This window comes from Panthera tigris, chromosome B3, assembly GCF_018350195.1.
Source record: "Panthera tigris isolate Pti1 chromosome B3, P.tigris_Pti1_mat1.1, whole genome shotgun sequence".
NCBI lineage: Eukaryota > Metazoa > Chordata > Mammalia > Carnivora > Felidae > Panthera > Panthera tigris.
The window spans coordinates 103,326,224-103,339,924 of NC_056665.1; the positions used below are offsets into that span (position 1 = coordinate 103,326,224).

Consider the following 13,701-nt stretch of genomic DNA (forward strand, 5'->3'; position numbering starts at 1 on the left):
AGCAGTGAATATTAATTATTTTCAAATCATTGAAGTTCTAAAAGTTTCTTCATTCTTATGCATTAGTATTATATGTACTTTAAAAAATCTGTTTGATAACCATGCCAATGAAAACCTCAGTCTAACATAAGAGATGTCCAAGTTTTAGATGATAGTTCATTTATTTCCATCAGCATTGAGTAAACGTTACAGAGGTGGAAAGAGTCCACTGGAGTTTCATGATAGTGAGATTTGATTGGTATTGAAAAAAGTTTTTTTATTAATGTTTATTTATTTCTGAGAGAGAGACAGAGACAGAGCATGAGCTGGGGAGGCCTGAGAGAGAGGGAGACACAGAATCTGAAGCAGGCTCCAGGCTCTGAGCTGTCTGCACAGAGCCTGACATGGGGCTCAAACCCACGAACCACGAGATCATGACCTGAGCTGAAGTCGGACACTTAACCGACTGAACCACCCAGGCACACTGATTGGTATTTTAAAAGGTTAAATTTCTGGGGCACCTGGTGGCTCAGGTACAACTCTTGATTTCGGCTCAGGTTGTGAGATCGAGCCCTGCGTGGGATTCTGTGCTTGGGGGGGGGGGGGGGGGAGGGAAGGGTGGTGCCTGCATAAGATTCTTTCTCCCTCTCCCTCTGCTACTCATGTGCCTGCTCTCTCATAAATACATACATACATATATACATGCATATATACTTAAAGCCTTTAAAAAATAATGATCAAAAGGTTAAATGTCCCCTTTCAACTTAACTTTAAAAACTGATGTTCTTTATAATACCAGGGTAGAGCCAGTGTTGGGAAGGCTGCTTCACAGGAGGTCTGGTGGGAAGGGGACGTGTGTCCCAGGCACAACTCCATAGCTAGCTTAACAAGGGTCTGCAAAGCCCACATGTTTCCCACGTTTGTTTTATCCCAATCTCCTCCTGACTCGGGTCTTTAGGGCAATCCAGGTTCGACATCAAGGATGCTTGTACAAGGCTGGGTTATTTTGTTTTGATTCTTGTATTTGTCCCAGGGGAATGGAATAGATGGCAACTTCACTAGGTGGCAAAATGTGAGGCATCACCCTGCGAAGTAGGGAATCCTAGCAGGAAGCAGTTGCAGCAGTTTCAAAGGCAAGGGTTAATATTTTGTTCCTAGCAGTGTTCATTTGCTTTGTGACGCTAGCCCAGTGATTCAACTTTAGACTGTGTGTCTCCAAACCATTAAATGTAACAGACCTGATAATAACAGGAAGGACATTGCTTGTTCCGTGTTTTGATGCGTTTATTCTCTTGTAGTCTATTTCTTTTTTCATGGGAAGCTCTCAGAATTCATGCCAGTTTTCTTTGAAGTTAGAAAGTCCACTCCGTCACTGAAAAGAGTTGTACCGCTGTTGTTGGCAATAGCAAAAAATGCCTGGAGAGAAGTAAACAACTCAACCAGCGGTTCCTTCCCTTCCTTCTTGTTGGTGTCATTCCCTAATGAGTTAGTTCTCAGTCTAGAAAGGAGAGAAGAGCCTATGGTGCGGGGGAAGTGGTGAAAAGGATCAACCTTGCATGCAAGAGAGTCAGACCAATGTCATACGAAGTTATGCCAGAAATTGGTAGATTTCCTTTCAATTTCTGAAAAGTCCTTTGGTCTAAATGAAGTTGACATGACATTACCTTGAATTCCAAGTGAAATCAGAAGACTTACTTCTTTTTAGTGAAATTGGGTGTGGTTTTAGGGGGGAAAAAAGGACTGATTTCTAAGCACTAACCGATTCCCTTTTTATAGAAATGATAAATTCCAGAAGCAAAGCAGTCCACTGATTTTTGTTTAATTGCACTATCAGTTTTCTTTCAGATGATAGTGTTCTTTTTTCAAATATATTTATCTTCTTAAAAGATATAAATTAGAATACTTTGAAACAGTACATGTAGAGGGCGTAATGGGAAAAGAATGGTGCAGAAAATAAATTCAGTCTTGTTCAAACTGTAGCCATATGTTGCTATTTTAATGTTTCTTTATTCTTTTGTTTAGCATTTGTGACCAAAGGACCAACTATGTTATTGATAAATTTGCAAAGAACCTTCTAGCCTCTATGCCTCATGATGCAATTATCTTACTCAGAGGAGATTTGCCAGGGAATTCTCTCCGTTACATGCATTATTGCGAGGGACTGAGGCCAGATATTTCACTAGTGGATCAGGAAGTAAGTATGTGAAAAATATACTTAGAATATAGTAACAGTAATCGCTTTAAAGCAAATATTTTTTAAACTATTTTTTAACAGTGGATGGGTACAGTTTTCATGAAAACTCTTAGATAGAATATACATCATGTTCTTTTGTTTATTTTAACTAATGTATAAGCCATATGAATTGGTTCCTTCTCATCTAAACAGAATGTTTGGGGGCGCCTGGGTGGCTCAGTCGGTTAAGTGTCCAACTTTGGCTCAGATCATGATCTTACCGCTTGTGAGTTTGAGCCCCACATCAGGCTCTGTGCTGACAGCTCAGAGCCTGGAGCCTGCTTTGGATTCTGTCTCCCTCTCTCTCTGCCCATCTCCTGCTCACACTCTGTCTCTGTCTCTCTCTCTCAAAAGTAAATATTTAAAAAAACTTTTCTAAACTGAATGTTTTAAGAATTAATGTTTTTCATGGTAGAATCAAATAATATATTTGGCCAACACAGCCATTCAAATTAACACTGCCCACTGGTCCAGAGGTTAAAATATTTTAGGTTGAATATAAAATAAGTTATACTGCAGGTAAGTAAACATTTCATTCTAAGTAGAAATTATTAACCCCAATTCTGCTATAGAATTTTGAGTAAACTTTGTTGGTCTTGTGACAAAAATACGTTTGGAGAGGACTTGTGAAAATTTCCAGGTCTATTAAAACAATCTTCCGAAACTGAAGAAATATATTTAAACTATAAGATTTCTAATTTAAACCATAAATACCTAAAAGGGAACAAATCTATCTCTGGTGTTTTTAGAGCAGTCATCAGGGAAAGAGAATTCCTAATCTTTATACTAATCTTAATACTATGATTAGTTTGATTGAGCAAATTAGTAGGCACAATACTTAATAAATTTTGTTGAATTAATGAATAATTGGAATTTTTTGGAGAAAACTGGATAAACAGATTTGCAAATATGGGGAAACTTGCAAATTACACATTTTTTTGTAAGCAGTTTGCTTTTATATCAGGTACACAAATTGATTAATTTGATCTTCAACCTAGCTTCTGACAAAAGCGAGGTTATTAGTTGATAATGTGGTATCCCACCATGATTTTAAAATACTGTGTAGGACGGCAGTCACTATCGTTGAAAAGCGTGGATTTCAAAGTTAATTAGACCTAAATTCAAGTCCTCATTCTGTCACTTCCAGGATGTGTGACATGGGGCTAATGATTTTTCCTCTCAGAGCTTCTGTCTCCTGATCTATAAAATGGAAATGATCATCATTTAAGTTAGGATGCTTTTGAATGCAAGAAACAAAATACCTAAGAGTAGCTTAAACCATAGAGTGTTTAATCTCCCGTAAGAAGTAGTCTGAAGATAGGAGGTTTTAAGATGGATAATACAAGCAGTTCAAGTGATGTCAGTGTTCCAGGCCCACTTTTCTACATCCATCTTGAACTGATGAATGTCCAGTTCCAAGCATCACATCCTAAAAGGAAGCAAAGTGCCTCTCCTCCTCTCTCCTCTCCTCCTCTTTCTCTTTCTCTCTCTCTCCCCCGTCCCCTGCCCCCCACCAACCTCCTATCTCTCTTCTCCTCTCTGTTGAGAGTAACATGTGCCCCAGAAGCCCCTAGCAGACCACCCCGAGGGCCCCCCTCTAATCAGTATTGGGTCATATGCTAATTCCTAAACTCCTTGCTGGCAGAAGAGAAAGACTAGACCCAAGGATGGAGCTGCCCTGGACTACCAGGTCAAAGTCAGGATTGTGTCAGTGAGGAAGAAGAGGGTATTAGCTGTTGAGTAGGCACCCAGCAGTGTCTAATGTGATTACTATGCAATAAGGTTACTATGAGAATTAAATGAGAAATATTAAGGTTGTAGCATATAGAAGGTGTTGAATTAATGTTAATATCCCTAAGAACTGAAACTATTGGGTCATAAAATCTAATTCAATAAGTATGTTTGAGTATTTACAATGTACACCTAGATTAAAATTAATTTGTCATCTCTAGTTAAATTACTTATATAAAGCAAGTAACACATAAGCATAATTGCTCAAAAGGTGATATCTAAACGATAACAAAGCTTTGAAGGTGTAAATGGGAGTCTTTTCTTTAAAAAAAAAAAAAGTAAATCTGTACATATGAAAGTATAGATAAGGATATACTAAGTATAGAATTAAGAAATAATGATTTTTCCTGATATTGATGATTTATTTTAATCAAAAGACCATGTGAGAATGTACAATTTGGACATACTGATACATTCAGATAATTTTTCCCTTTGAGGTCTAGATTGTCATATGTTGAGCTTCTCAAGGGCAGGGATTTTATCTTCTTCATTGTAGGTGGGCAGTACTTGTTTCTGGAGTAAATGGATGAACAAAAGAGTCAAGTAATGACACATCTCTGTATCTTGCCCAGGTTGTCTAGCCTGGCCACCAAAGACCTTCCAACTTCAGCAAACATAATCTGAGAACCATTCAATGCCAGGCACTGTGCTAGGTGCAGAGGCACAAAGATGAAAACATACAGTCCCTTCCCTCGAGAAGCTCACAGTCTAGTGAGTAGTGTAAGAGCTGTGACAGAGGTAGGTACAAGGTGCTATAGGAGCCTATCATTCTGCGGTGGAACCTGGGGAGGGCATCATGGATGAAGTGATACTTAAGCTTGGTCTGCAAGTTGGGCACACATTCTCTAGGTGTGAGACGGGGGAAGGTCATTCTGGCCAGTGCGTCCGTCAAGTGCATGCAGGTAAGATCAAACTAAGTGCTTAGGTTACCAATAGTAGGCGCAGCTTAAGAAATGAAATCCAAGGTTAAAGTCATTTAGAGGAGTAGTCAGTGGCGAATACCTCGGTTGTGCTTGTTCATATTTTTCAATCATGTTAATATTTAATGAGTATAATATCCACATTTTAGAACTTTTTCATTGTACTTGGTCAACTTGATTCTTTTTTAAGAAGTATATCAAAAATATGACATCACTTATTATTTTTCTGATAGATGATGACTTATGAGTGGTATTTACCCAAGATGGCAAAGCACTTACCAGGTGTCAGCTTTCCTGGAAACCGGTGGAATCCTGTGGAAGGAATGTTACCTAGTGGAATGGTCACATTTAATCTTTATCATTTTCTTGAAATAAATAAACAGTAAGCATTCTTTTCATATAATAGCTTTTCTAAAATCTTAAGCTTTTCTAAAATTGTTTATGTAGCAGCTGTGCCTCATCCAAAAGACCAATTTTCTACACCTATTTCCCTGTCACCGGTGAGATTATCTTTGTAATTAAATTGAATATCTGTGCATAAATGAGGCCAGGCAGAAATAAATGTTATTGTTCTGGGTAAAGGAAAAATAAGGACAGATTAACAAGAATAGCAAATAAGATCTTAGTATAATTCAGAGAAATTGGAGATGTGCCTGTCTACTTGAAATCATTGCAGGTGGATCTCAAGCAATTATAGTTCCCCCCGATCAACACCATGGCCCCCTTTTAAGTGTAAAGCAAATTTTTTCCAGGAATAATCACTATATAAAAATAGCTTAAGGATTTTTCTAATAAAGGATAAGGCATTTTTGTAAATAAGAAAAACACCTACAGTTATGCTGGCTGAGATAACATATGAGAACTGTGAATTCTAGACTTAAGAACGTAAAATTATTCATAGTTAAGGTCAAGAATAAATAACTCCTTTAGTGGTAGAGTGTTGAACATTTTCCCTATCCATGAAATGCTTGAGATTGTCCAGAGTGTGAAGAAGAAAACGTATTTCATAATTTCTATTCTCTTACAAAGGGGATTTAAGAAATTCTTTCTAAATTCCCAAGTTAAATTATCCCTTACTAAGAATTTGATTAACATGGTACTTTTGGTGTTCAGAACCTGAAGTTTACTGTGGCTAATGAAGTGATAAGTAATGAGTATAAATGTTCTGTGAGAGTAATTTTAATTGTTCTATTTTTGAATAAGATATTAAGAGCCATTAACATCCCTAAATGGACATTTTTTTAGTTAATTTTATTTAATTCAACCCCACAAACATTATTGAATCTACTATGCTCCAGCCTATGTTAGGCCTTGGCAATAAAGTGAGACTCAGTTCCAAGTTTAAGTAGACCACAATCTTGTTGTATATACACATAGATATGAGTATAACTGGCTGTAATATAATGGGGTAAGCTCTCTACTATGCTAGCTGAGCTTTGTGAAGTGTGAGACCCAGTCAATGTTCAATATGTGTTTACTGAGGATGATTTAACTGGGAGCATGGGTGAAGAAGCAATTAATTCTGCCTGGAGGCATTCATTCAGCATTTATTTAATAAATAATTGACTGTCCAAAATGACCCAACAACTATATAAGCTACAGATGCGTGGGCATGACCCCTGCTGTTGCAGTCTTTTGGAGAGGGTTTCAGGTGGTGCTGTAAATATGAAGCAGATAAATTACATTGTCATCTGGTAAGCATGGAAGTGTCAGTATGGACAAAATGTTGGAGATTTAAAGACTAAGTAGGAATTTGCCAAGTGGGTAGGAGAAGGCCAATTCAAGGGAAGTGCATGTGCAAAGTCATGGGAAGGGCCTGCTGAGCCCTGGGGAAACTGGGAGTGGTCCAGTAAGCTTGGGCCACGGGCTTAAAGGGCTAGGTGAAGAGATGAGTGGGGAGGCACGGGGAGGCCCAGATTGTGAAAGGCATTACCCCATTGGCCATTGGCATGAATGAGGCATGTCCCTGTTACAGAAATACTCTATGCTCCATGTGGAAATTCTAAAAAATACAGGCAAATAAATATAAAGAAGATCAATACTATCTGTCTTTAAGATATCCACTGATAACATCTTGGTAAGCTTTTCGGAATTTCATTCATTTTTAACATCAATTATTTACTTCTACAAACACATATACACTCTCACAGACTGCTACAATACTAGCTGAGATAATAGTTTTCTGTTCAGTTTTTTCACCTAATACCATATCATAAGCATTTCCCCATGTACTCAGAAAAATGCTTTTCTTACCATCATTTCTTGACTGTTTAATATTCTCATGTAGATGCATGATAACAAATATTCTATTTTTGGACATTTTTGTGAAGTCTAGAAGACTTTGACTATTATAATATAGCATGGTGATAAACTTTCTGGCCCATAAATTTTTGTTAATATTTTTGATTAACCAAGGCCTCAAGATAAATATTGCTTATTGGTATCAGTTTTTAAAATAAAATTTTGGGGGCGTCTGGGTGGCTCAGTCAGTTGAGCATCCGACTTCGGCTCAGGTCATGATCTCGCAGTCTGTGACTTCGACCCCGCGTTGGGCTCTGTGCTGACAGCTCAGAGCCTGGAGCCTGCTTCGGATTCTGTGTCTCCCTGTCTCTCTCTGCCCCTCCCCTGCTCATGCTCTGTCTCTCTCTCTCTCTGTCAAAAATAAATAAACATTAAAAAAAATTTTTTAAATAAAATTTTTAGTTTATTGTTAGCCTTGTTCATTATAGAATAGAATAGAATCCGACGTGGTGCTCGAACTCGCAAACTGTGAGGTCATGACCTGAGCCGAAGTCGGACGCCCAACTGACTGAGTCACCCAAGCACCCCAAGAAAAAAATTTTTTAACTAGAAAAAATATGGTTCTATTACACATATACAAATAAATCAAAAATTTTACAAAGTTGAAAGCATAATGTGGAAGAATCCTGTCTTTCCATTGAATATCATAAAACCATTTTTTAATGTTTTTACAAACTATTCTTAGTAGGTACATGTACTATATTTTAATAATAAGAGGGGAAAGGAACTATGAGTAGATAGTTAATAGAATATCTTAATGTTTAACTATCATAAAATTATATACTACAACAAATGACTTTGTGTATATAGTTTTCTTTGGAGGGGATAGAAGTTTGAATTCTTAGAATAGATTCTCAGAAGTGAAATTACTAAGTCAAAGTACATGAACAATTGTAAGGCACTTGATAGAGATTTTTTTCCCCAAAGCATTGAGCCATCAGCATCACACGAAAGCTTTCTAAATGGGCACTTTTTAAAAGGAACAAAGCTAATATTATTGAACACTTACTATTTTAAAGATGCAGTGATATTTTTTTATGTATAGTTCTATGAATTTTAACACATGTATACATTTATATAACTCCCACAACAATTAGGATACAGAGCAGATCCATGTGGGATACATGGATAACCCCCACAACAATCAGGATAGAGAACAGTTCCTTTTCGTTCGCTGAGTAGTATTCCATTCTATAGATGTTCCTGTTTGTTTATCAGTTCACCTGTAGAAGGACATTTGGGTTGTCAGGTTGGGGACTGAGCTGCTGTAAACATTCATGTACAGGTTTGTGTGTGAACATGAGTGGGATGATTGGATTGTTTGTTTTCTTAACCAACTGAGCCACCCAGGCGCCTGGATTGTTTGTTTTCTTAACTATTGAGTTTTAAGAATTCTTTCTGTATGGTAGGTACAAATCTTCAGCAAATATGTGATTCATAAATTTTGTAGCTTGACTTTTATTCTTTTTTGAAGTGGCTTTTGCAGATAAATTCTTTATTTTGATGACATCCAATTATCATTTTTTTTCTTTTATGGATCATACTCTTTGGTGTCGTATCCAAGAGCTCTTTGCCCAGTGGCAGATCACAAAGATTTTCGCGTGTTTTCTTCTAGGAGTTTAATAGTTTTATCTTTTACATTTCATATCAGTGATCCACTTTGAGTTACTTTTTGTAAGGGGGCAAGGGATTAAGACAAGGTTCTTGGGGATTCTTTGTTGTTGTTTTGTTTTTGTGTATAAATGTCAAGTTGTCCTAATATTTGTTGAAAACATCCTTTCTTCATTAAATGGCATTTTCATCTTTGTATCTACAAAAGAAAAAAACTCTTCTGGGTTTTCGATTGGGTTTTAATTTGAGTAGTGTTTTCATGTTATATCTTTTTTATTCTTTTGTTCTTAACCACCCATATCATAGTTAAAGTGGGTTTCTTATAGACAGCATATATCTGGGTCTTGTTTTATTTTCCATTCTGACAATGTCTATCTTTCCATTGGTGTATTTAGACCATTTGCATTTCATGAAAATATTGACATATTTAGATGTATGTCTACCATTTCATTATTTGCTCTCAGTTTGTTCCCTCTGTTTCTCAGTCCACTGCTTCCCTTTTCCTGTCATATTTTGGAAATTTTGATTTTTTTAGTATTCCATTTTAAATTATTGAGTTGTTTGCTATGTCTCTTGGTAAATTTTTTTTTTAACAGTTGATCTTGAGAATCACAGTATACATACTTAACTTTTCACAGTCTACTTAGGATTAATATTTTGCTACTTCGAGTGGCATATAGAAAACTTACTGCCATATAAGTCCCTTTAACCTCCTCACTTTTGTGTTATCATATATATTAATTATACCAGATACTTGATAATTTTTGTTTTCACCTGTCATACATGTATTTTTTAATTTGAGAGAAAAAATAATTTAAGGTATTTATCATATCTGTTGCCCTTCTTTTGATCCCAGGATATCATCCTCATTGTTCTCTGTGTGAAATGTGTCATTTTTCTGTGGCTGCCTTCAAGATTGTGTCTTTGGTTTTTAGCAGTTTGGTCATGGTGTATCTGAGCATGGATTTCTTTAAGTCTAATCTGTTTGGGGTTCGCTGAGCTGCTTAAATCTGTAAGATTGTGTCTTTCACAAAATTTGGGAGCTTTTTTGACATTATTTCTTTAAATACTTTTTCTGCTTCACATTTTTTCTCTTCTCCACCTGGGATTCTGATGACATGAGCATTAGACCTTTTGGTACTGTCCCACAGGTGCATGAGACTGTACTTTTTTTTTTTTCAGTCTTTTTGCTTGTGGTTTAAATCGTCTCATTTCTCTTGATCTGTCATCAGTTTACTGTCTGCTTCTCTCTCTCTCTTCCTCCCTCTCTCTCTCTCTCTCTCCAGACTTACATTAAGCCCATCTAATGAATTTTTAATTTCCATCATATTTTTCAGGTCTGTAATTTCTACTTGGTTCCTTTTTATATCTTCTGTTTCTTTGTTGAGATTTTCTATTTTTCTATTCATTTCAAGAGTATTTGCCTTTACTTCTTGGGGCATTGTTATAATAGATATTTTTAAGTCTTTGGCAATTCTAACATCTGTACCATTTTGGAATTCACATCTATTGATTATATTTTCCCTTGTGAATTGAGATTTTCCTGCTTCTTTATAAGCCAAATCATTTTTGGATTATATCCTGGACATTTTGGATATTTGGGCCTTATTTAAATCCTAACGAGAATGTTGATTTGTTTGTTGGTGTAGCAGGCTGTCAGCCAGGTAAATCTCAGGCTGCAAATTCTGACCTGCCTTCTGTGTCCTGTAGTTCCAATATTGGTTCTGTTTTCAAAGCATTTGCAGTGCGATCTGAATCAATCCCTGTGTGCTGCCCATTACTCAGTCTGGGACTTGGGTGGCCATCTGTCCAGTGACTCATTTCTCAGAGTCTATTTAGGGTCAGATCCATGCATGCTGAGCTCAGAGATATGCCAGGAGTTCCTACACAACTTCATGGGATTGCTCTCTTGACCTCCCTCCTTTCTGTCTTCACTCTTGCCCTTTTCCTTCTTTGGAGCCTTCTTTCCTGGTTGTCTGGCCAGAAAGCTGGAGCTTTAATTTCCCTCACCTGCCACGCAAATCCTGTGACTGTGTCTGTGTCTGGAGCCAGGCTGCCAGAGGCCGCACAGAGGTAAAGAGCAGTGAGGATTTGCTCCTGGCTCTTGCAGCCACAGCTCCTCTGATTAGAGAGGTGTTCCTTTCCTTCAGAACTGTAGGAACCTGCTGGTTGCCCCTGCCATCACTGGGCTGTTGCCTCTGTTGCTGGCACAGTACTTCCTGGTGCCTGGGGAAGGAGGGGAGATCCAGGGGATTTCCTCTACTCTCCCCAACCTTCACTTTCCTCCTTCCTGGGCTTGAAAACAGGGGCTTTTCTTGGAGCTCTTTTTGTCCTCACTTGGCATTAGGCTTCCCTTAAGTCCAGGCTAGGCAATATCAGCAGCGGGGAAATGGTAAACTCCCCACAGGTTTGGTAGAACTCAGAATTCCGGTGTCTTTCCCCGTGCTTGTTTCTGCCATTTACTGTTCAGAGTCCTCAGATTCCAGGCGTGCTGTCCAAGAAGTCTAGTATGCAGTGGGGGAGACAGAGTAGAGCGTGCTTCCTCCATCTTCCCCAAAACCGGAACTCTTATTCTGTTTTAAAACCGCACTTTGGTATCAGATCCCCACTTAATCTTAAACAGCTCTGAGAGGGTTTGCCCATTTCACAGCTGAGGAGACTAGACACAGGTAGTTAAGTAATTTCCTCCAAATCACAGAGGTCAGAGATGGTGGGAAAAAACCTAAAATCTAAGCCGGAAGTATCTTGTTTCAAAGTTGATGGCGTCTTTTATTACTTTCAAGTAATTTCTTCCAATATACGTCTTTTTTCCTATTTCATAATAGCTACCCAGTCACACACCACAAATCGGAACAGAACTATTCGATTATAGTGAGTTTAAACCAACCTTTTTAAACCGTTTCTATTCCTAATTTTTGCAGGATTTGAAGCTTTTTATAGTTTATTCAATCTAACTGATTTTAGTCAGCAAATATTGTGGATTAGCTAAGCATCCTGCTATGTGTGCTTTAGAGTTAATTCAGAGATAGAGAGCCTATCCTCAGGATGCTTCTGGGCTACTTGGGGAGATTTGTGAATGCAAACAATAAGTACAATACAGTAACAATAAAAGAGAAGAAGAAAGTGCAATGGGAATTTGAGGAAGGAGAAACCACTTCTAAGCAGGGAAACAAATGAAGACTTATATTTCCACCTGTAAAATGAAAAAAGAAAGGTGTCAAATAATATTTAAGTTTACATGTGAAACAGGACCACAGAAGCTTTCTTTCATTATAATAATGCTTGTCCCCAAATGATTTCTTATGTTTTGAGCAGGTAGGTTTTATTATTTATGTCTGTTAACTTCTTCCCAGCTCTCCCCAAACAGCTTTTTTTGCACTAATATAAATTCTAAACGGTCTATTTGGGAAAGATTTAAATAAACCGAAAGGTTTACCAATTGTTTATTGCTAACCAAGGTTCAAGGAGTCAAAAATGACCCTTTATGAGTTGTATTTATTAACATTTAGAACTTTGAGTTAAAAATATTTTCTTTTCTGTTTTCAATAGGAAAAAAACATTTGTTTGCATAGGAATTCATGAAGGTGACCCAACCTGGAAAAAGAACTATTCACTTTGGCCTTGGGGTTCTTGTGACAAATTAGTTCCTTCAGAGATTGTATTCAACCCTGAGGAATGGATTAAACTCACAAGAAATATCTATAACTGGACCGAAGAATATGGAAGGTAGGAACAGCAGTTCTGTTTTTCATCAGAGTATGGCAGTTTTGTGTGCTTAAAAAACTAAATTTTGAGATGCCTATGAATAGTTTTGATTTTTTTTTAATTAGTTATTAGTATTATTTGCTGCCCACATGAATTGTAACAGAGAACATGTATTTCTTGTTCTCATGTTTGGAGAACAGTAGGGAGATGGGAGGGGAAGGGGGGGCTGCGGTTGAGTGGGCACCACAACAGGTTGGTGCCCTGCACCTTCCGCTTCCAGCTCTTGTGACGCCATATTGTCCACCATCCTCTGTCTCGCACCCTAAAGGTGGAAGAGATCCATCAACTGCAGTAGAGCTTTAGAAGGTACTCTGTTTCCCGTGAGAGTTTTATGTGCATGAACTTGCCATATTTTCTTCTCTTCAGGAGTAGCACATAACTTGTCTATAGGGGAGACTGGCCCTTGAGTAACTTTTTCCTACTCACTAGGAAAAAGTCATTATCCTGGTTATGTTGTTTGTCATTAATCCTGGTTATGCTGTTTGTGGGTGTGATCAGTCTTCCTTGAAACATCTGTATAGAGCTGACTCTCACCCATATGGAAATTGAGTCACCATCTCTAGAAATGTGCTTCTCTTGCCTATTTCTTAAGTTATGAATTACTTAAAGATTAGATAATTATTGCTTATAGGGGCGCCTGGGTGGCTCAGTCGGTTAAGCGTCCGACTTCAGCTCAGGTCATGATCTCACGGTCTGTGAGTTCGAGCCCCGCGTCGGGCTCTGTGCTGACAGCTCAAAGCCTGGAGCCTGCTTCGGATTCTGTGTCTCCCTCTCTCTCTGACCCTCCCCCGTTCATGCTCTCTCTCTGTCTCAAAACTAAATAAACATTAAAAAAAAAATTATTGCTTATAATTCAAGGACAGGTGAGATCATATGAAAAATGCTACAAAGGTTTTTTGAATCAATATGTGCAAACAGTCCACAGTGCACCAACCAGAGATGATAAGTAGGTTTATATCAAAGCACTCCATAGGGGCGCCTGGGTGGCTCAGTCAGTTAAGTGTCCAACTCTTGATTTCAGCTCAGGTCATGATCTCATGGTTCGTGAGTTCGAGCCCCATGGTGGGCTTCACGCTGACAATGGGGAGCCTGCATGGGAGT

The 13,701-nt window shown here is 38.0% G+C and overlaps 1 protein-coding gene across 6 annotated transcripts in view; it reads left to right on the plus strand.

Annotated features, from left to right (window-relative positions):
* Positions 1-13,701, plus strand: part of TMEM260 (transmembrane protein 260) — a 73,260-nt gene that overhangs the window by 45,448 nt on the left and 14,111 nt on the right. For all 6 annotated transcript variants that reach the window (XM_042989780.1, XM_042989781.1, XM_042989779.1 and 3 more), the window contains exons 11-13: positions 2,002-2,173; positions 5,157-5,305; positions 12,385-12,561. In XM_042989780.1, the coding sequence (XP_042845714.1) occupies positions 2,002-2,173; positions 5,157-5,305; positions 12,385-12,561 (498 nt within the window). The remainder of the gene's footprint in view (positions 1-2,001; positions 2,174-5,156; positions 5,306-12,384; positions 12,562-13,701) is intronic.